Source organism: Melanaphis sacchari, unplaced genomic scaffold, assembly GCF_002803265.2.
Source record: "Melanaphis sacchari strain LSU unplaced genomic scaffold, SCAv2.0 Contig20_pilon_pilon, whole genome shotgun sequence".
Lineage (NCBI taxonomy): Eukaryota > Metazoa > Arthropoda > Insecta > Hemiptera > Aphididae > Melanaphis > Melanaphis sacchari.
The window spans coordinates 4,396,076-4,417,674 of record NW_020271042.1 but is presented as its reverse complement, the minus strand read 5'-3'; the positions used below and the strand labels follow the sequence as shown (position 1 = coordinate 4,417,674).

Sequence of the window (21,599 nt, the reverse complement as noted above, 5' to 3'; positions counted from 1 at the left end):
TGACCGGAGCCAATAATGATAGTATGTACCTATACATATTTTTACTAGGAAGTAGACATATTTAATAGGATCGGCGTTTTTAGTGAATCTTTAAATTTTTCTAAAGATAACATCATTGATTAATCGATTAAATTTAAGATAATGTATACATTGTGTTGTCATACACTATAATACAACTAAAAATGTTATTAATGCTAGTTTAATTTTAAAATAATTATATTAGACCGAATTGTTGTGTAATTGTTGTATATTACACCTCAAAACAGAATTGTTGTATTGAATGCATAATTATTATTTCGTTATTGCTTTCAATGGTAATTTATCAATGAAATTACGGTTACCTATATTCAATTAAGAGGTACACTCGAAGTCTCGAAATTTACTAAACAGTAGAGCTAGTTCCACTCTTTATGTCTTCTACACGCATAAATTAGTATTTTTAATTTTGTTTTCCTATTATACATCTCCATAAACACGTTAGTTAATATTTATATGCTATAACTTAATTGCATATTATCATTCTTTAAATTATATATTTGTACTAAGTTCATAAATTTATACCTCAAACTCAAGCTATTATAGCTTACAAAAGGTATCTAGATAAATCAATCATAAAAAGTTTTTAACTTTGTAATATAAACATTTGAAGCTTATTATAACTAATAATTTATTTATATATGTGTATATAGAAGCAAATAGCCTGAGATATAGGATTAAACTAATTGTAACAGATAAAATAATTACACATATTGGCATTCAAAAGGATATATAACTAAGGATAAAAAAAACAAATTGACAACATTGTTTATCATTTACAAATAAATTATTTATATATATTTTTTTTATCAACACATATGATACAGACAAATTAAAACTTTAATATATCTAATAATGTCTAACAATAACTGGTTACATATTTACAAAATTTTAAACCATATTTTAGTTCATATATAATTTTAATTAATTTATATATAAATATATATACGTATAAGAAAAAAAACAATAACACATATTTTTTTATCTTATTAAATGGTAATATTGTTTATTGTAGGATAATCCCACTTTTTTTAGAACATTAAACATTTCAAAAGGTATTTCTTATATTGTAATTTGCCAAACTTGCGAATTTCAAGTAAGAAATTATTAAGGAACATACAAAGAAAAATTTTGCTTGAAGAATTATTTTGTGAATAGCTTTTATACTTGGATTCTATATAGATAGACTATTCTACAAAATAATATTACAATGGTAGGTATGTCTCATTATTTTATTAACGTCTTACAATAAAAATATTAGGAATATAATATTGATTTGTACGACCTTTTATGTAACTTAAAATAATATACATTGTTAATAAATTATTAATTGATTTATGTTTAAAAACAGCAAATTCAAAAATTGTACTTGAGTTTTTTCAAAACTACATATTTTTTAATTCAAAAATAAAAAAATTGACCAGTCTGCTCAAAATTATAATCTTATTAGTACTACAACTTAACAACTACCTAGTTAATGTCTGTCTATCTACATTTACTTCATTACAACAATTTGCCAATAATTTAGCATATCACATTTTTTCAAAGCTGCAATGCGTACCCAGCTCTGTAATTTGGACTATGAGTTGATCTGTATTGGAAAAATAAAAACCATAAACAAAAGAAGTCCGAGAGAAAAATTAAAATTAAATAAAAAAATTAAAAAACATTGAAGAATAACATTTGATAATTATATGTGGCATATAGTGCACACAATTAGATCATATTTAGATAAATGAGAATTGATTTTTTAGAGAGATCATTCATAAGTATAAGATAGAGATAAGTCTATGTGAGATGTGACCTCAAACCGGTATTAGTAAAACAAGCGACCATGCCGTATTATTATATTAATAACGTGAATAGGTAAATTATGAACCGAATTCTTTTGTTTTATTTTTTTTTTTACATTTGAAACTATTAAAATAGAGAAGAATAAAATAGTATGGCTTACAATGTACAGTAAGAAAGATGGCCTATAATAGATTTTGTTTTTATTTTTAGATAGGTAGGTTTTATAAATAAGGGTTGTCTTGAAGAATCCGTAGTTCACCTTGAGTGGCCACATCTATAAAAAAAAATAAAAAATAGCGAAAAATCCAAAACCCAATGTTAATAACAGACAAGAATGGTTGTTTTTATTTTGTTTATTTTTTAAAATTTAATTTAATTGTTTGTTATTGTTAAAATATATTAAGATATTAAATAAAATTAACATCTTAATAGGAAAAATAATTTAACAGGCGATGTGTCGACGTGTTTTAAAACGGTAATAAGTATAGAACGTGAAAGTACAAGAGGATAATAATCTATAGAACAAGAATTAAAATAAGTGAAAAGATTGCCTATACTTAGAACGCAGACTTATAGAGTAATAATAAAATCAACCACCGTAGTAATATAGCAATACCATACACGGAGTTTGTATATATAACATCACTAAATGTTTGTATTTATGTAATTATACTTTAAAAATATGGTTGTATGTTGTAAAATATATAAGTATCCAAAATGAACGCAACTAATTTTTGAAGTCAATTTCGTTTTTTGTCAGTTAGTGCCAAATTATAACCAAGAAAAATATTGAGCATAGATGCCGAATACATAAAATATATAGATACTTGTAATGTATCATACAGCATCATACTTTTTTATTTTTTATATCTCAAAGCAAATGTTAATAGAATTTTAGTGATTATGACCTTATATAAGATAAATATATAGTTAATTAATGTATTGGTTTTACGCTTGACTCCAAAAATTGTGTTAAAAGTTCATTTTGTTTTAATATATAATAACATTGTTTTATGTAACAAAATTTATAACATAGGTAAGTATAAGTAGAAATATTTTCTCATCGTCCTCGAATTCCCGGTCACGAAGATGGTTTTTTTTTTGACGACAGCAACAGTGGTTAGCAATGTAATAATATATAATTACATATAAATTAAACCCTTAAGTTCGAAATTCAAAAGAATTTTTCTACTGTAAAAAAAATTCATACAAATTCCGGGAGGAGAAAGAGGTTACTTTCACAACCTCAAATCCGACACTGACGGCGACAATATTTATGTACACAACAGTATTAATATGCGAAGTGGTATACAGTAAGTATATATATAGAGTAATATAAGTATAGTATAGTAGTAGCAGTGGTATAGTATAGTGATAGTTTATAAATATATATACAATTAATGAGTGTATTACAGGTAGGTACTATGATATAAATATAATACAGTAGATAGTATGGTATTATATATGATATACAGGGACTCAATGCGATTTCGACACTGACCTGTGTTGTTGCAGGCTGTCCTGCCGTTTGAACGATTTGTAGCACATCTCGCACCGGTAGTTGACCGTTGGCAGATGATTGCGTTCGTGTATAAGTAGTGAATAGTGTTTGTTGAACGTCCGGTTGCAGTATTTGCACACAAACTCCATTTTGACCCGCTTGGGCCGGAGCCTGTGGTTTTCCGAATCTAGCTGTATTACCGCGTACATGGTTGAGCCGCTGCAGCGTTCTCGCCTGGCGCTCCACGAGCTGATTATACGATATAATTAACGAACGTCTGATGACAGCGGCTACTCAGGCCAAGTCTCGGTCGTTGCGTTGCGAACGAGACGAGAAGATTACTCAGATGGACAATATACAATTGTAAAAATATTTATAGCGTGTGGTTTTCAGATTGGTTTCCAATAGTCAACACGTGCAGTGATCTAAACAAACGCGTGTATCTATTGAGGGCGACTATAAGTTGTGGTATAGTGATGACGATGACGACGACAACAAAACGCTGCAAAAACAACACAAGAATAAAATGAAAGTCATTGTATTTATATTATATTATACATTGTGCTAACATATTACAATATTAATAAATATTATTATTTATTGCCAATGGGTTTTTGGCGGTTATACGTGCGTCAAAAAAATTTAAATACTACACAATACAACATATGAACGGTAACAATAGCCAAGTGGCATTCAAGGATTTTGAGTAGGAGTTTGCGAAATCAGACAGACATACCGAAAATTACGTACGTATATTATGCACCACAATGACGCGCCGCCTACCTGCAACGGACCACGTACTGCAGTGATGACCGACTTGTTGCGGCACGGGTGTAATTCAAGGCGCTCTACAAAAAGGGAGCTTTGACTGTGAGAAAGACAACTAATATCAATAGGAAATAAAACTGAGAAAAAAAATATAAATCGTATTAATATTTTTGGAGTGTAGACGCGACAGGTATGGCGGATTTCAACACCCACAGTGATGTGGTAAAAAAAAAACACAATTAATTAAAACAGAGGCCCAACAAAAAAATCTACGAAAAAAAAAATGAAAAGTGTACAATAATAATCTAATGTCAGACATCAACGGGCATGCGGTCGTCAACAATGGACATTAGTATAAGTATACGGATAAATAATACGGAATAGATCGTAAAACTTGCGAAAGGCATTAGATTAGTTATGCCTAAAAAGTAAGAGGTAACACTTTAATATCTGCAGACAATAACCGACAAACGAAAGACAATGTTCATATAAACGAATTGACTAACACGACAAGACTGAAGTTCACACGCGAGATTGAACCGACCGCAATACGAAGAGAAATAAATAATACCTAATGATAAAATGTACCATTAGGTATGATGATATAATTTACCAATGGTTAAAAATGTGTTAGAAAATTTTCCGACCGGAGAAGAGCGGTTTCGTTCGTGTCCGAAGGCTGCAGATGTTGTGCGTGGTGAAAAACGATCGTGCGGAGGTGAAGAGTAAAGGGGTATAGGCGGAGTCCGGTAGCCGACCGAACACCGGTAGCCGCGGTGGCCGCCATTAATTCGTCCCCACCACCGGTAAACTACTACCGCAGTTACGCGTCTGGTCGGCCGTCGAACACCGGTAGTCCATTACGACGTATTTCGCGTGCACCAACCGTAATCAACGGGTTGACAAGACCAAGTTGGCTGCGTACATCACGTACACAACATTATTGTAACGACGCGCACTTACTAGGTAGGATAATATTTTATGCCTATTACACATTTTATTATTACGCAGACCTAAACATTTAATCCAGTCGCGACGACGAGTTGACGAAAAAAAAAAATCGTAATCACGCGAAAGAGTAAAAAAAAAAAAAAATAAAGAATAAGAGAGAGAAAAAAAAAATTTAATTTTGAAATTAAAAGTTTAATACTTACAAGGCTCGTATGAATTTTATACACTGTATGTAGGAATATTATTTTTCGTGTACACCGTTACGCGAATACGTATAATATATTATTATATATTATTTAATAATAGTACAGCAGTAATATAGATGTACTATATTATAGTATTATACGACGACAACGAATACGACGACGACGACGAAAACGACGACGGAGAAGACGACCGCAGTAAGTGGTGATTATTGCGGAACTCACTGGACTGTAGCACACGAAAGTCAGAAGCGGTCTCACCACACGGCGACGGTCGCGAGTGTGTGTAACGTGCGCGCGCGTACGTGTATGTGTGAGCGTGTGTGTGTACGTTCGGCGGCGGCAACAACAGCAGCAGGAGCGGCGGCGGCGGCAACAGCAGCAGCAGCAGCAGCAGCAGCGATGAGGACGGAGACGGTAACAACCGGGCACGGCGGCAGCGTTGTTATATTCAACGACGACGACGACGACGACGACGACGACGACGATGACGGCGGCGGCAGTAGTAGTATACCGCACCGGATCGGCGCGCGCGCGCGTTCGGCTATTCCCCGGGTGCGCTACCCGATCGTCGGCGGCGGCGGGTGCATGGGCGCGAGCAGCTGCGGCCGGGGACCCAATGGGTGCCGTGGGAAACGCACGGAAGCCGGTGCAGGCCACGCCCGTTATCGTTCTGGTTGGCCACTGGGCGCGCCACCACGCACACCGCGAACGTCGTAAACGTACGCACGAGGCGCGGACGCAGCGGAGACGACGACCGCTTGTGTCGCTTGATTGTTTCTTCTCCCGCCGCCCTACCCTTATGATGAACGCCAGTTGTTGCCTCCGACTATACGCCGCCTCAACGGTGGCCGACCGGTTTTTCCCCGAGCGGCTACCAAGAGGATACCGCGGTTACGACGGTGCGGGCTCCGCACGGACTTATATTTTATTTACACCATAAACTCCGAAAATGCGCGTAGTATAATAGTAATAATAATAATAATAAATACCGAATAAATTATAATAATATTATACACTGCGCAGTATATAAGGTGACTTGTGTATATTATACTATACGTATACTCTACAGTATATTATACACAAGTGATGTTAACAACACCACGCCGCTCTCAAATTATTATTACTAACTTTTATAATAATAAATCGGTTGGGTGGGGTCGATGACTAGCTGTTTATATTTATTTCGGTTGTCCTAAGCTCGTTTTATCTATTTAAACCTACACCTCTTACAATAGATACTAGGTATAGGTATACCTATTAGCATTTAGCACACGCACATATACTGTAAACTGTACGGTAGTGGTGTACCAGGATGCTAAGCAGACTTCAACCCCTCACCACCATCACTCACCACGTTGAAATATAAAAAAAATATTTAGATTTTATACAACATTGAAAACTTGTATAGGTACGTAAAATACATAAATTTGGGTAATACACAATGTACAATATTGATCATTAGCTCATTTAAACTTTAAGTACTTGTAAATTTATTAACTACTCTTCAAAATTTGATTTAGAATATAGAAATATATTCATCTTTCAAAAATATTAGAAAGTGAGCAAGTAGATAAACCACTCTGCTATACCTTATACCAATTAATAGCCATTAAGTAATAAATATAAATTACTGTAAGTACATGTATAATAAATTTGAATTCTATGACAAATCATAACCACGAAAAATGATTTTGAGGAAAAACGGTTTAACGTTTTTGTAACCAAGGTTACTAAACAAAAAAAAATAAAATACTAAAAATGTAATGTTTGTATTGCATTTAGTTTTTCCAGATTTTTTTAAAAAAGCAATCATAATTTTTAATTTTTATTTATTCTAAAAGTACCAGTTAGATTTTATTTGCTACAAGAAGCCTATCTGCCTATAGGTACCATTATTGTTTATAAAATATGCTAATGTACATGAAATTTGTCCCGTAGTTTATTATAACAAATTCACTGTTAACTGTATATAATTCTAACTATTAACTTAGATTTTATTTTTATGTAAAATCATTTGAAAATGATTTCGGAGTCACTAGATTAAAGAATTAATTAATTAGTTAAATTAATACTAGTTTAAAGTATTAATATAAAATTTATACCTATATATTACATTATTAATATATTAATTATTAAATTTCTGGTATTCTTAATTATATTTTATATTTGTATGTAATTACACCTATCTAAGTACAATATCATCTTACTTAATATTTTAATATTACTAACGTTGGTTTTAAATCTTACAAAATTTAGATGGGTAAATGGGTAATACCTACCTATATTTTATTAATTATAAAATCATAGTTATTATAATTTATAGATATATTATAATATGTAAATAAGTAGTACGCCTAAAAGAGAATATTGAAATTAATAATATAAAGAAACTTACCTGTTATTTAAAAAAATGTAGAACCATATGAATATACTTTTTATCATAAATGTTAATAGTTTTTTTTTGTAAACTACCTATAACTTATAAATATATTAAGAAATATGTAATAAAATATTTAAATTATACACTTGAATATACTAAACGATATATTATAAATGATTAATGTGAAGGCCAGCATCGCAGTATCAAACAGAACAAGTTGAAAACGCAGTATCTTGGAATAAGTCACGATGAAGACTGTAGTCTGTAATAATAATAGGGATAGCCGAATAGGTATATTTAGAAGTGATTCGAGTACACTGCTCTACCGGATTTTTGGTCAATACGCGTTTATCTTGATGGTTATTTTTATTATATACCATTATATAATACGTCTTAATATAAATTATAATAATATTGTTACTAATGAAGCACATACAACAATTCATACAATCCGAACATATTTTAGAAACACAATGACCTTACCTTGTTCTTGGTACAACTAAAGTATGTAGTAGACAATAACAAATTTTTTCTTTTTTGAAGGGAGGTTAAATTTTTCATAGCTGAAAACTATATGAAACTCAGTTCATTATAATAATTTACATGTACCAGCTTAAAAATATGAATTTTATAACTATCTTAATAAAGATTACTCGGTTAAGTTAACACCTTTATTGTTATACAAAATATTTTATAATAATTCTTGTGAATACGAATCTGTCGGTTTTGTATATATATCATATAGCATGTATAACGATATTTATGTCATTAGTTTTTATAAACGTTTTGCCGTCGATAATTTTGATTATCAAACAATGCCGCCCGTATCTATTGCCGTTTTTCCCCGAAATACAGTATAATATAACTGTCAGTACATAAAGTATTATTAATTTAAAATTAATACTTTTATTTTAGATTCTGAAGGTTAGGTATAAATTTATATACTTTCTTTGATTGTACATAAGATTATCTGTTTGTCTGCCGTCTGGTTATAGTGGTTAAAGTATTTACACTATTTACAGTATGTTTGTGACATAAATCGTGTCACCCGTCACATAATATTATACTATTATATGAACAATGTTGTTACCATCGTTTTGTAAAAGAAAAAAACACTACTAGACCTGGCGATATCAAAATACCTATTTTATTTAGAATTTTGTGAAATTATCGCATACTTATAGGTATACAATACGCAATTTTTTTTTATCTACACGTAAATGTAATAGTATAGGAAAATGTTATATTTTTATAAAAAAATATATATGATTTGATTTTTACCCTCCCCTTCCCCACTTCCCTGTAATAAATCGTTCCATCTATAGCTTTGTAGAATATATACGCAAAATGTATATGATAGGTATTTTGAAAAATTAATTTTTATTATTTTTGTAATTAAACTATAATTTAAAATATGAATCATCACTTTAAACTTCTATCAATTATACAATTGTATAATTGTATCAATTGTAGTTTCATATTTGTAAATGAACTTTCAATTAAGTTTCACTATAATTTTTTTTAATAATATCTGGTTAATAAATATATGTTTTACCCTCTTGGCTCTTGTTAGCAACCAACATATACAATCTTAATATTTTAATATTTTAATTATCAATGTAGTAATTCAAAGGTAGTATAGATAACTATATAACCGCATTCATAATAAAATGTAACTATTTTTATAGTTTTGTAACTTATTTAGAATAGATTATCCAAAAATTGTGTTTTTTTTTTTACCAATATACTATTCATAAAAACTAAAAAGCGTTTATTAACATCGAAAACAACCCTAAACATATTTTATTAAAATATATTTACGTAGCCAATTCAAACTTTGAATACAATATGCATAATATAGCCTATAGTGTTTACAATAGTTAGATACATAGAATAAATAACACAAAATAATAAACACCAAACTGCATAGGGCTTAATATAATGTAATAATGTAGAAGGTATTATATATAATGTGAATTATACATATATTAAAATTAAATACAAATATTTGTATAATTTTATAGGAATTATATTATTAAATTAAAGTGTTTTCGATTATTTTGAATTTTGATAGAAAAATGTATCAAATATTTTATATTAGCATAAACGGATTACTTATAGAAGCCATAATTATCTTAAGTACTTAAGTTAAGAAAACCAATAATTTTAAATAAATGTTAAAATAAATTTGAAAAAATCAGAAATAACAAATATTTATCAATTTAATTTATGTTTAGCGTTAACATATTTTTCTTTAGGCGATAATTGGTGAGCAAAAATTAGTCTTAAAGGCCCATTTAACTGCACGTTTTAATGGTATAACATACACAAGAACTAAAACATTTCTTTGTAGTAATTAAATCGTTTTATTAAAAAAATTTGGGTAAATTAATTGACCTATTATAATATTTTTATATTAAAATAGGTACACTATAATCATATATAAACTTCTTAAGATAATCTGTACGCCGTTACGTCTTCTTGATAAAAATTGCTGTTACAACGATTACTTTTATAATCTGTATTTAATTACCTTGTACTTTACAAGGCTTATTATCGTTATGTGTTTCCCCATGTTCTAAATTCACCTTCGTTGTTATATCAAATATTGACAGTTTTCGTAGTCTTGTACACCTATAACATGCTCACGTGCATGCGTATCAACACTCATGTATACACATATATAGTATATATAACATCGATATTATTTTATAGTCGTTAGTTAACAAAATAATTGAGTTATATTTAAAATCTACACGGCTTAGAACGCTTGAAATGTGAAAACATACACAATGCGGGTTGTTTATGTTATTCAAGTGCATGTTGCGATTGTTGCGAACATTATAATTTATAATATATAATATAAATATAAATAGTAGGTATGTAATATTCCGATTTCTGATACAAGAATAGTAAAACTGTATAAGACTGACAAGACTACTTTATTAAATATACAAATAAACTTAAATAATTTAAGTTTATTATTATTCATTAGTCATTACTCATTAATATCAAATTTAAAAATAAACATAATCTTTGTCATATAATAAATCTCCACTCATCAGCAAAAAAATATCCAAAAGGTTTTAAAACTTCAGAAAAATTATTTTTACAAAATATTACTAAGTAATAATTATAAATTATAAACTTATAAATTTATAAATATTATATTATTAGCTACGACTATAATATGGATATGCTATGTACCACACAAAAGTATGAAACTTTTATGTTTTAACCATCTATATAGACTATAATTATATAGAATTTCACATTAATTTACGAAATCGGAAATCCACAATGTGTAAAATACTAAATTATAAATTGTTACCTATATTTTTATCTGACCGGAAGTCTGTAGGTACACGTTGTATACTTATCTGCCTACGTATTGTCGTCGGAATGAACGTGAGCGTGGATAATAAATATTACGAGTTGAAAACCATTTTAAGAAAATATAACATTTTCTTTCAATACAAATTTTTCTTCTATAATATTATAATGTGCACCGTGAACAGTGAATGTGATAACTGATAAGCATTAAGATTTAATGTTGGTGATGCTTATTAGTTATTAGTCTACAATAATTTTAAGAAGAAAAAAATTACTTTTGATTTTTTCTAAAGGGTAATTGCAAACAGACCAGGAACAGTAATTTAAGGACAAAGTTTGCAACAACATTTTACCGATATGCGATATTCTGAAAATAAATCATTAGACTGAAATCTGATTGATGATGGTGTGGTGAGCATGAAGGAATTTTTTCCAGATAACTATTGTATGCGAACACCCATAATACAAGGCTATAGCAGCCTTATAAACCTATAGGGAGTTGCATTAGCTGACAATTGGAATAAAAAAAAGTATACACTTTCTAAGTTGTGCAGAGGAACAATTATGAATCATACGTATGTTTAAGTGATATTTGTTTATGAACCGTTTTTTTATTTGGCTGTATAATTAAATTATTCATCGGTTTCTAAGGATAAACTAGGTTACTGTAATGAGAAATTATAATATCATTGAACCCAGCCTAAAAATATCTGTGTTAAAAAACCCAAAATCTTAAGGAAAAAATCGTATTTTATCATAAAAAATTATTCTCTTAAGATCTGGATTTTTTCCGCTATAAATAGAATTTTTATTCCAAAATTTACAAACAACACAACTTAAAAATACATTATTAAAAAAATGTGATTTTTACTTCTTATTTGAACGAGTCTAGTCTGTTATGTGAATATAACCTATTTGAATGTAACGACAGCGCTCAACTATTTAGACTCAGTTGACATAATGATGTATTATCGTAGTAAAGATAAACATGAAAGTTATTAGTTGTTAGTGGGTATAGAATGTGACGGTAGTGTGATTGTAACCGCATCAGGTGTGATTTTTATTTTTCCATTTTCAGATGAACTTGGTTCACAATGGGTTGATATATTTAAATTTACACATTTGCATCTGCCACGGGAGTATATAAATTCAGTCGCGCACCGAACGCGGTGGCGTTGAAATCAGATGCCCGCGTACCCCCGCGAATAGTCATAATTGTTACATAGTACAAAATTGAGTTGTTTAGTAACTATAGCTATGTCAATGGTGTTAACGTATTACGTATTGTATTTATATGTTTAGGGGTACCAATGATACTATAATATGCATTATTTAATTATCTAAATTTCAGAATGCATATATATGGTAATAACTTATAATTAATTATATATATAGGAATTCTGTAGGATGATTTATTATTAAAATCATTTTATTATTTCTATTATTGACTATAATGAATATGACCTATAGGTACCCGGAGGGTGGTAAAGTGGAGCGTTCCCCCCCTCCCTCTTAGGAAATCATATATAATTTTATGATTTTAACCTTTATTATAAACATTTTATTGATATTTTGATTTGAGTACAATTTTTTTTAAATGTGCTTTTCACTATTATTTTGTAGTTAATAAAGAATAAACTTTTTTCTATGCAGTTGTTGGTTTTTGTTAAGTCCTTTCAGATGAATTTCCCGCAGTTACCCGTGATTATGATTAATTTTCCCTTAACTCCAAGTAGGTTTATGAGATAGTGACAGTCTTGATAAAAATTTAACTACAAAATATGCTCATGGGTAAAACCATATTTTATCAATATCTGCTGCACCCTTTAATTTTTTTATATTATTAATAGAAGAAATTAGAAGTTTTAAACATTTTTCAAACAAAATACTCAATTGTCAAAACAATTTTAACACATTTCATGAATCATTGAAGATAATAAAAAAAATAAAAAAGTCACAACCCAGTAATTTTCAAAACAGCAAATAATACCTACTTAATAAAATGTTAATATAATTTCTCAGATTATCAGTATGACTATTGGAATATGTGTTCGAATTTATATACATATAGAACATCCGTAAAATGTAATTAATAATTTTTAAAGCAAATAAAGTAACACAAAAATAAACATATGTTTTGACCATAAGGCGGAAATTTAATTTGGCACCCCTAATAGGGGGTATATTGTAATAACTAATAACTCACTGTATGTAGAGCGTTTAAAGCTTAAATAGTAATAAAATTATGATGATATACAATTTATATATTAAAGAATAATACTTACGGTAATATATTTTTTTACTAAAAGAAATAAAGAAGACAACTATAGTACAAAATGTTTTATAGTCGAGACAGACATGCGAACCCATTTCCGTTAAATAATCCGCATCTGATCAATAGCACAAACAATATTATAGTAGCGAGTAGCCAGTACCTATATATATATATATTGTAATATAAAGTACCTATTATAATATCGTTGTCGCTTAAATTCGGAACGACACTGATGAATGATTCGGTGGTCAATGACTACTACAATAATATAATACGTCCGAATGTCCGATTCTCTACATAAGTCGTCCAAATATATACGTATTTATATTTGCAGGTACGCGATGTAAATATACGTTTATAAATAGCTTATTATGAACAATGTACATAGGCGTGATATGTATTGTGTACGTTTTCTTTATTTCCTTTTCCGATTAATAATATTTTTTACTGAACACTTCCTTTGCCCCTTTTGGATTCCTGCAGTCCGAACGAGCGCCAAAGATCGTATGCGGGTGCACGCTGTGCAAGTATATATAGCATATAGTTTTGTTATTTTCGCGTGCTGCCGAAAAATAAAGAAAACGAAGAATACGGATCCCCGGTTCACTGTACACAATGGCATCGGTAGTCGATGATTTTTTAATAGTCCAAAATAATAATGGGTGTGGGATATGGGTATACAGGTTTTTTTTTAGGTAACCGTTTGATTGACATTTTTGCAGGTCTTTTCAGTGTGTGTGTTCGCCAGCTTACATATACACCGTACTGAACGAGGGCTAATAACACGCACAATCCTATTTTACGCACAGCACGTCATGTGGCGGACTCGATTTGTATCATACAAAGTTAATATAATTTACCGGACGTTTGATTTATGTGGTGATACACTCTCATAAAATCGTTTAAATTTCACACAAATTTATAAACCCTCATATCAAGCGTATACTATATTATAAATATACCTATACATAATATAGGAGTATATTATATGCTGCCTTTATTCTGCAGTAGGGTATACTTATACATATAGATTCGTGATGTGCACAATAGAAGTACCTATTATTCTCTCACCATGCCCTTAATCCTTGTGCTACATATTATAAGTATATTATAAAGAAAATGTGTTTGATTCATAATCATATATATATATATTTGGACACATTTAAACAGCTACCGGCGTTTCTCAATACCACACACAATAATTATTAGACTGCTGCTGTCGCCTGCAGAGTGAGATATACCACAAACAGCACAAACATTCATTGAAATTATTAACCTACAATAATAGTGCATTACTGTGTAGACGCATTACAACTATAGTATCACACTTCAGAATCTGCACTGCCACAAAATATAATGTTTCGGAATCCACTAGAAAAATATTTATCTATATGAATAAAAAAAATAATAATAACATTAAATAAAAATAAAGAATGATAAAATTTTGGATACTATCACGGCGGCAACCAACGATAATCGAACAAATAATAATATTAATAAAATATAATATAATATTGATTTAAATGTAAAATGTTTGGTTTAATTGATAAAATTAATAATTCCACGAGGTGAAAAATATTTTAATATTTTGTTAAGTATTTTGACAAAAAAATTATCCGTTTGAAGAATTTGAAGCCATTTTAACTCGACCAAATAGTTATTGAAATGCTAACGAGATGTTCCTCTAAGTTTTTCTTTTTTGTTTCGCAAATTACTAATTATTACTCAATGGAATAATAATATTATTTTTAGTTATCTATCTTTTCAACATTAAAACACATCAAGAACTATTTAAGGTTCAGCGTAGATGAGAATAGATTAAAATCATTGATTTTATTAATTATTAGGTAGTAATAGAGACAGAATTAGTTAACGAAATTGATTTTGATGATGTAATTAACGATTTTGCATCTCAAAAATAACGTCGAAAATCATTGAGTGTGTATAGATTAAAAAATTATTTTTCTACAGTATAACTTTTCTTTTTTAATAGTACACATTTTAATATATATTTTATTTTTGTGCCATACTTATATAATACATGGTTCGTGTATACTATATTTTTATTTCATAGTTTGTAATACTCGTATTTGAGTAAAATGTCATTAACATATATACCTAGTTCTAATAATTTCAATACTATATTACAATTTAATGGTTTCGAAAATGACAAAAGTTCTTATTAAAGTATAAAATAAAATTATTTATTTATATACCTAAAAAGGCAGAAAACTTTTTTTTTGCATACAGCATGGCACTGTAATTAAATTCGGCACTGATTTTTAGGTGGTAAAAAAGTACAGTGTTTACTATAAAATTTAAGGTTTATGAAATCAAAATAAAATATATTTTACATTGTAATTTTATATCTACTTATAACTTTGAATAGCCAAATAGTATGTATTTATTAAAGTACAAAATAGGTTAACTTACATTAAGACTTAATATGTAGCATATTATATAATATGCTACAAATTTTTTTTTTTAGAAAAATGAAAGAAATAATATTATGTTAAATTCGTAAGGTAATACAGGTATTTCGTAAGGTGTGTACCGATAACAAGAAAATTTTGTTCAAAAATAAAGGTTTTTAAATTATTTTTACATTTATTTTACGTATATAATATCAATCAGGATTCGATTGTTAATTTGTCTCTGTTTCTGATTTGTTATATTTTTCCCTCGCCTATTTAAATATTTAAAATTCGTGAAAAAATATTTCAATGTAATGACATTTGTCTGTCAACTAGAAATTGAACACCACATAAAATGCTTAAAAGTATAATATTCCCGATTATTTATGGTTATAGATTACTACAACGAGTGTTCTAATTATTTCGTTTGTGGCTATGACGAAAAAAAAATCATTTCGAAATTCAAAGTTTGTTCGTTAAATACTACATCATTGTGTGATGATTTTGTACCTATAAATTATTATTGCCTAACAATTGAAAACCTTCAGATGTTTACCGACATAAACCGTCACTATACGGTATTGATGCTGAAAAACAAAACCTTTTTGAGACTCGACGCCGCCCGGCTTACTAAAAACATAACGACAATGTCACCACTATATTTTATTGATCCGTCTTGGTGTAGTAGACAATTTCAGATATCCATTATTATAAGTTCCGAGTAATAGCAATAATAATATAAGACACGACATCGGGTCTAGTAGGAAAACTCACATACCATTGGTGAGAAATCGTCGGGTCGTCTGAGGTTGTTGTATAATATAATGATAAGTATTGTGAACCACATAGATAAAATTACATTTGAATGGAATCGCGTCATATATTATAAGAACGTTCAAAATCGTATGTAGTTGTACCGCGCCGAAACGAATTTCAAAATCTGTGTACACTCGCAAGAAAACGACAATATAATACATAATATATATATAAACTATATAAAGACTTCAAATGTCACGTTTTCGGTCTGTGTGACTACACATGCAACACACACTGGCGCATATTATGTACGTGTATTATAAAAGGAAGTCATAAAACCTTTTAACGGCGAAAGCGCCGGGTCATGTGTGTGTGCGTGTGAGGTAGGTATGTGTGCGCGCGCTAGCATACAATGGCACCGCACAATGGTACAAGGACGTTGAAAAGATAATTTACGCAACGGTCGTCGGGGCGGCTTCTTTTGGGGCGAAAAAGTATATTACACGTACATAATATAATATACTTATACAGCGGTCAACCGACCTATACACAACGTGTTATATATAATGCATATGTATTTGCCGACCATAAGACGGACAACAGAGATCGTGTATAGATAGTGTAGATAGTATGATATAGTATACACAGAGAAGAGCAGAAAAACGTCTTCCCTGAGAATGGGTAGGGGATGAATACGCTCTCATTTTTTTAACAACCGAAACGAGGAGGCTCAGACAGAGGGAAAAAGGAATGACCGTTTTTTCGTCTCGTTTGTTTTCTTTCACCCCGCGCGTGGCGTCGCGTACTTATATAATAGATCTTCCGAAATTCCTTTGGCGGTCGCTCGTTAGTAGATCAGGCGTCAAATTTATGGTCCTCGGGGTGAAACGTTTTTATAATGTTGTATACTTGTATACAACAATATACCTATCAATAGCGATGGTGTGGGTTGTGTGTTTGAACACACGCGTATATTATTTAATAATATATATGTTATATATACATATACATATAGTATATTATGTATGAGATGAATTTTTAGTTTTTCACTCTACCTACATAACATCACACCTCTCTTTCTATATATATATATATATATATATTTAAAACGGATCCGGCGGCGTTAACAAGAATTCGATGGGGACCCCGTGAAATCAGAGGACATTTAGGTGTGCTTTATATTATTGTATCGCTGCACGCCGCTGTGTGTATAATATAATGTTGTATGTAAATATATATGATATTATTGTATGTAATGCAGGAGTATTATTCATATTATATGACTCCGTGTATTCGTGTCGTTATCACGGTCGTAAAATAATTTAACCCTCCGAATGACGGGCGGTACACCGCCCATTTGTATAAAATACGACTACGGTGGCGGTCATCTAGGTCGATTTCGAAGTACGACTGCTATTGTAGCAACTTTTTTTCTTCCATCCTTTTTTTTCTTTTTTTTTTATTGTACCGCTCCTCGTCCTTTGCAACAGGTAAACTGAAAAGAAAAGGATCACACTGCAAAAGAATTCACTCTATATAGAATGAATGGGAACATGTGCTTATATTATAATAATAAGGATTATTGCACTATATTATAAACTTCTATAGTCTATAGCCGTCTATAGGTACCTAATAGGTATACTTAGGATAAGTTGAGAACGGCACACCAAAACGTGTATAATATTATATGTTAGAAATGATAGATAATATTATAAATGTCTAATATTTTATATTTGTACTAATAATATGGCATAAGTGACCATACTCAAACATGTTTATTAATGAGCTATTATATTTTATTATAAACATGAAAAATAAAATAAGTATATGATAATCAAAACAAATTACACACACATTCGCCTATACCTCTGTGTCTATAGATGCCGCTGACACACATGACTTGTCGTGAATAGGAGGTTTCATATTGTAATCACTGCAATTTTTTCAAACGCAACAACAAATACGAAATTATAGGTAAACTTACAATATATTTGAAAGTTTCATGAAAAAAAAAAAAATCACCATGATTTATTTACATAGGTTTTTTTTTTTTTTTAATTTAGTTGGTAATTTTAATTTTATTATTGGTTTTATATGTAAAAATCAAAATATTTCAAGCTATCACATATACACATAATACAGGAATATTTTGACTGTTCACATTACTGTTTTTAATGTTCCAAGCAGTGAAATAACAACTAGTAAACAATACAGATAGATATGTTCATTAACAAAAATTATATGTATGAATTAAAATGTATTATAATTTATAATTATAACAAAAATGTTTCGAATTATATTTCACTAAGCCCTTTAAAAAATTGGTTACAATTATTGACCCCAGTCATTTATGTATTGTTAGATTATAAGCTATCTTACATATTGTGTAGTGATACATTGCCACGCCCGTGAACTAAAAAAAAAATAAAATAATATTTTACGTATAGAAATTTTACGTATAAAGCGTAAATCAATGATAAGGGTTATTTACAGGCTTATAATAAACAAACATAATAGACTTACATCCCATATACCTAAACTAAAATAATGTTATTAATTTGTTATTAAAAATAAAAATCTAAAGCATACTAAATTAAGATAGGTACTTTAAAGTTTAATTAAACATTTACAATAACATTAATAGTATATATAATCATTATTAATAATACTATAATAAATATAATATAATTATGTATTTATATGTATTTTCCATAAAAATAGCTTGATAATTACAAAGCAAAGTATTCTTAAATATCAAATTTCCATAATTATCTAAATACGCAACTACCTACCCATATTTATTTTACTGTGTGATTAATTTTGATTATATTACAAAAATATGCAAGCATTAAATTGAATTCCCAATAATGTTTCTATGGATGACCTATAAAAGAACTATAACTGAATTAGTACAATTTTATAGTTATTTAATAAATATTTGCTTGGGTATATATTTTATGCCGAATTCGTGAAATTGGCAAAAACTTGCCGATTTCGTAAAACCATCAACGTCGTTGTTGAGTACATGAAATCAGCAATTTGAAGGACATAATTCTGCCAATTTCGTGAAATTAACAAGGTCATTATTAAAGAAATACATTTTAAATTTAAATAAAGTAAGTAAATCAGTACTGTTCTGCTGTACTTTAGGTATCATGTGGGTCACAACTATTATTATAGGTAGTTCAATGACATATCAATGTATACAAAAAGCAATTCTGAATGGAAACAGTCTATCGGTCTAATCACCAAGTGATATGGTTTTTTTTTTTTTTAATAGTTATTACTTATTAAAGTTCTTTATTTTATTTTTAATATTAAAGTAAATTCATATAATTTTTTCCAAAAATATTGAATTTTTTACTATGTTTATATATAATAATAATAATAATATATATTTATACCATATAATATCAACTTAAATAACTCAAAGGTTAATTACATCTTAATGCTGTAAAATAGTAAAAATAGATTTATAGTACCTATAAATAAAAAATCTTTTAAAACAAATTAACAATATTATTGCATACCGTTGTATTTTTAATATTTTAAACAGATATAAGAATAACTCTTGTATTCGGTTTTCAAGAATTTTGACCCAATCATTAATTATATATCAAAATTTACAGAAAAAATAAATTGAAAAAATTTTTTAGATTTCTCATGCCTATAAATAAGTAAAAAAGAATTAAAAATATTTTAAAATTTTATTGTACAATGGAAATAAAAGTAAAAACATTTGCTGAAAATTTCAAGTACCCTATCTATTATTATTTAAAATTTTTTTTTAATTATTTTTTTTTGTACAGTAAAATATAAAACATTATTTTATGCGTAAAACATCAAGTATTCCTAACATTTGAACTTGAAATGTTCATAAAAAATTAATTAGCTTTTCACTGATAAATCGTTTTTCATATATACGTTGAAAAACTAATTAAGAACCTTGTATTACATTTTTAAATCTTAGATGTATAAAAAATAAAAATTTAAAGAAATTTCTGTCTAAAAAATAATTAACTAATTTTCGCAATTTTTATGAATTTTGACAAAATTCTAACTTGACTATATTTTCAATATTTTTTAATTGATAATTTAGCAACTTATAAGGAGTTTTGTTTTCAATTTTCAAGCATTTCTACTCAGAAATTAATTTTCAATCAACATTCGTAAAACAAAATTAAAATTAACTGAAATTTTCTTATTCTTATAAATAACTAAAAGATAGTCGTTACATTTTGAACATTTTATCATGAATAAAAAATAACAATATAAACATTTAATAACAATTATTTAAAATATCTACAGTTATTCGTTTTTGAATCACAGCAAAAGAAAACACAAAATCGATTTTGTTGATAATTGAAGTTACGTAAAAATATTATTTTTGATCTTTCCAAAGTACAAACTAAATCTAATTTAATATCCAAAATCACCCCATTTTTTGAAAATCAAAGCATTTTGTTGAGAACTTATAGTATAGGTACTTATAAATTAAAAAAAAAACACTTCATGATGAAATCAGTATATTCATCGTTCCACTTAAAATCTAAAACAAAATAAATTAAAAGACAATAAAATCAAATTTAGATGGGTAATTATTTCAAATGTATTTAAAACGTATAATATATATATATATATATATATATATATATATATAAATGATAGTATAATTTTACGAATTTCAACAACTACAGCCGGAGTGATATGCTGAATTACACATTATATCTTTTTTTTTTACATACACATTTTTTTGATATGCAATTCGTACGACATATGCATCACAAATTTCCCTGCTCCTTTCCATATCCAACCATAACTGAATGGTCTGAATGGTTTGAATGAGTTCTTCCCGATAATGAATATTTAATACTTTTAATTGAGGGAGAATTCTTTTGATTCTGGTTGTCATTCGATTTGGTGTATGCTTTAAATTTTACGCTGCAATCTATTACGTCGCGTTGCAACAGGATGATCGAAAATTATGCTCAATTCTACCTCTTTATCAGTGTCACTTCCCAACTCCATAATGTTTTAAATGATCTTTATTGAGTTTTTAAGATTCTGGCGTGTGTTATATTCATGTTTTATATGAAAACAGTATTGACTTTTTGGAAGTCATCAACATTTAATGTCTTTAAAAATATTGTAGAAACGTTTTTATTATTCTCTGAATAAAAGTTAG

General features: G+C 28.8%; 1 protein-coding gene across 8 annotated transcripts; it reads right to left on the bottom strand.

Annotated features, from left to right (window-relative positions):
- Positions 1–1,410: 1,410 nt before the first annotated feature.
- On the bottom strand, positions 1,411–8,137 carry LOC112593756 (protein drumstick-like). 8 transcript variants are annotated; one of them, XM_025338289.1, is made up of 3 exons: positions 8,120–8,137; positions 3,332–3,833; positions 1,411–1,627 (listed from the first exon to the last, which is right to left on the bottom strand). In XM_025338289.1, the coding sequence occupies exons 2-3, from the start codon at positions 3,538–3,540 to the stop codon at positions 1,579–1,581; spliced, it is 258 nt and encodes an 85-aa protein (XP_025194074.1). In that variant the 5' UTR covers positions 3,541–3,833; positions 8,120–8,137; the 3' UTR covers positions 1,411–1,578. The 8 variants fall into 8 exon arrangements, with proteins under 8 accessions (XP_025194074.1, XP_025194070.1, XP_025194075.1 ...); XM_025338285.1 differs by lacking the exon at positions 8,120–8,137 and adding an exon at positions 7,652–7,693; XM_025338290.1 differs by lacking the exon at positions 8,120–8,137 and adding an exon at positions 5,254–5,362 and having other exon boundaries at positions 1,411–2,104.
- Between the last annotated feature and the right edge of the window lie 13,462 nt (positions 8,138–21,599).

Coding starts and splice junctions, on each gene's coding strand:
- LOC112593756 (XM_025338289.1), bottom strand. CDS start 3,540: ATGTACGCGGTAATACAGCTAGATTCGGAAAACCACAGGCTCCGGCCC. Junction 1,628..3,331: donor GACAGCCTGCAACAACACAG/GTCAGTGTCGAA, acceptor TTTCCAATACAG/ATCAACTCATAGTCCAAATT.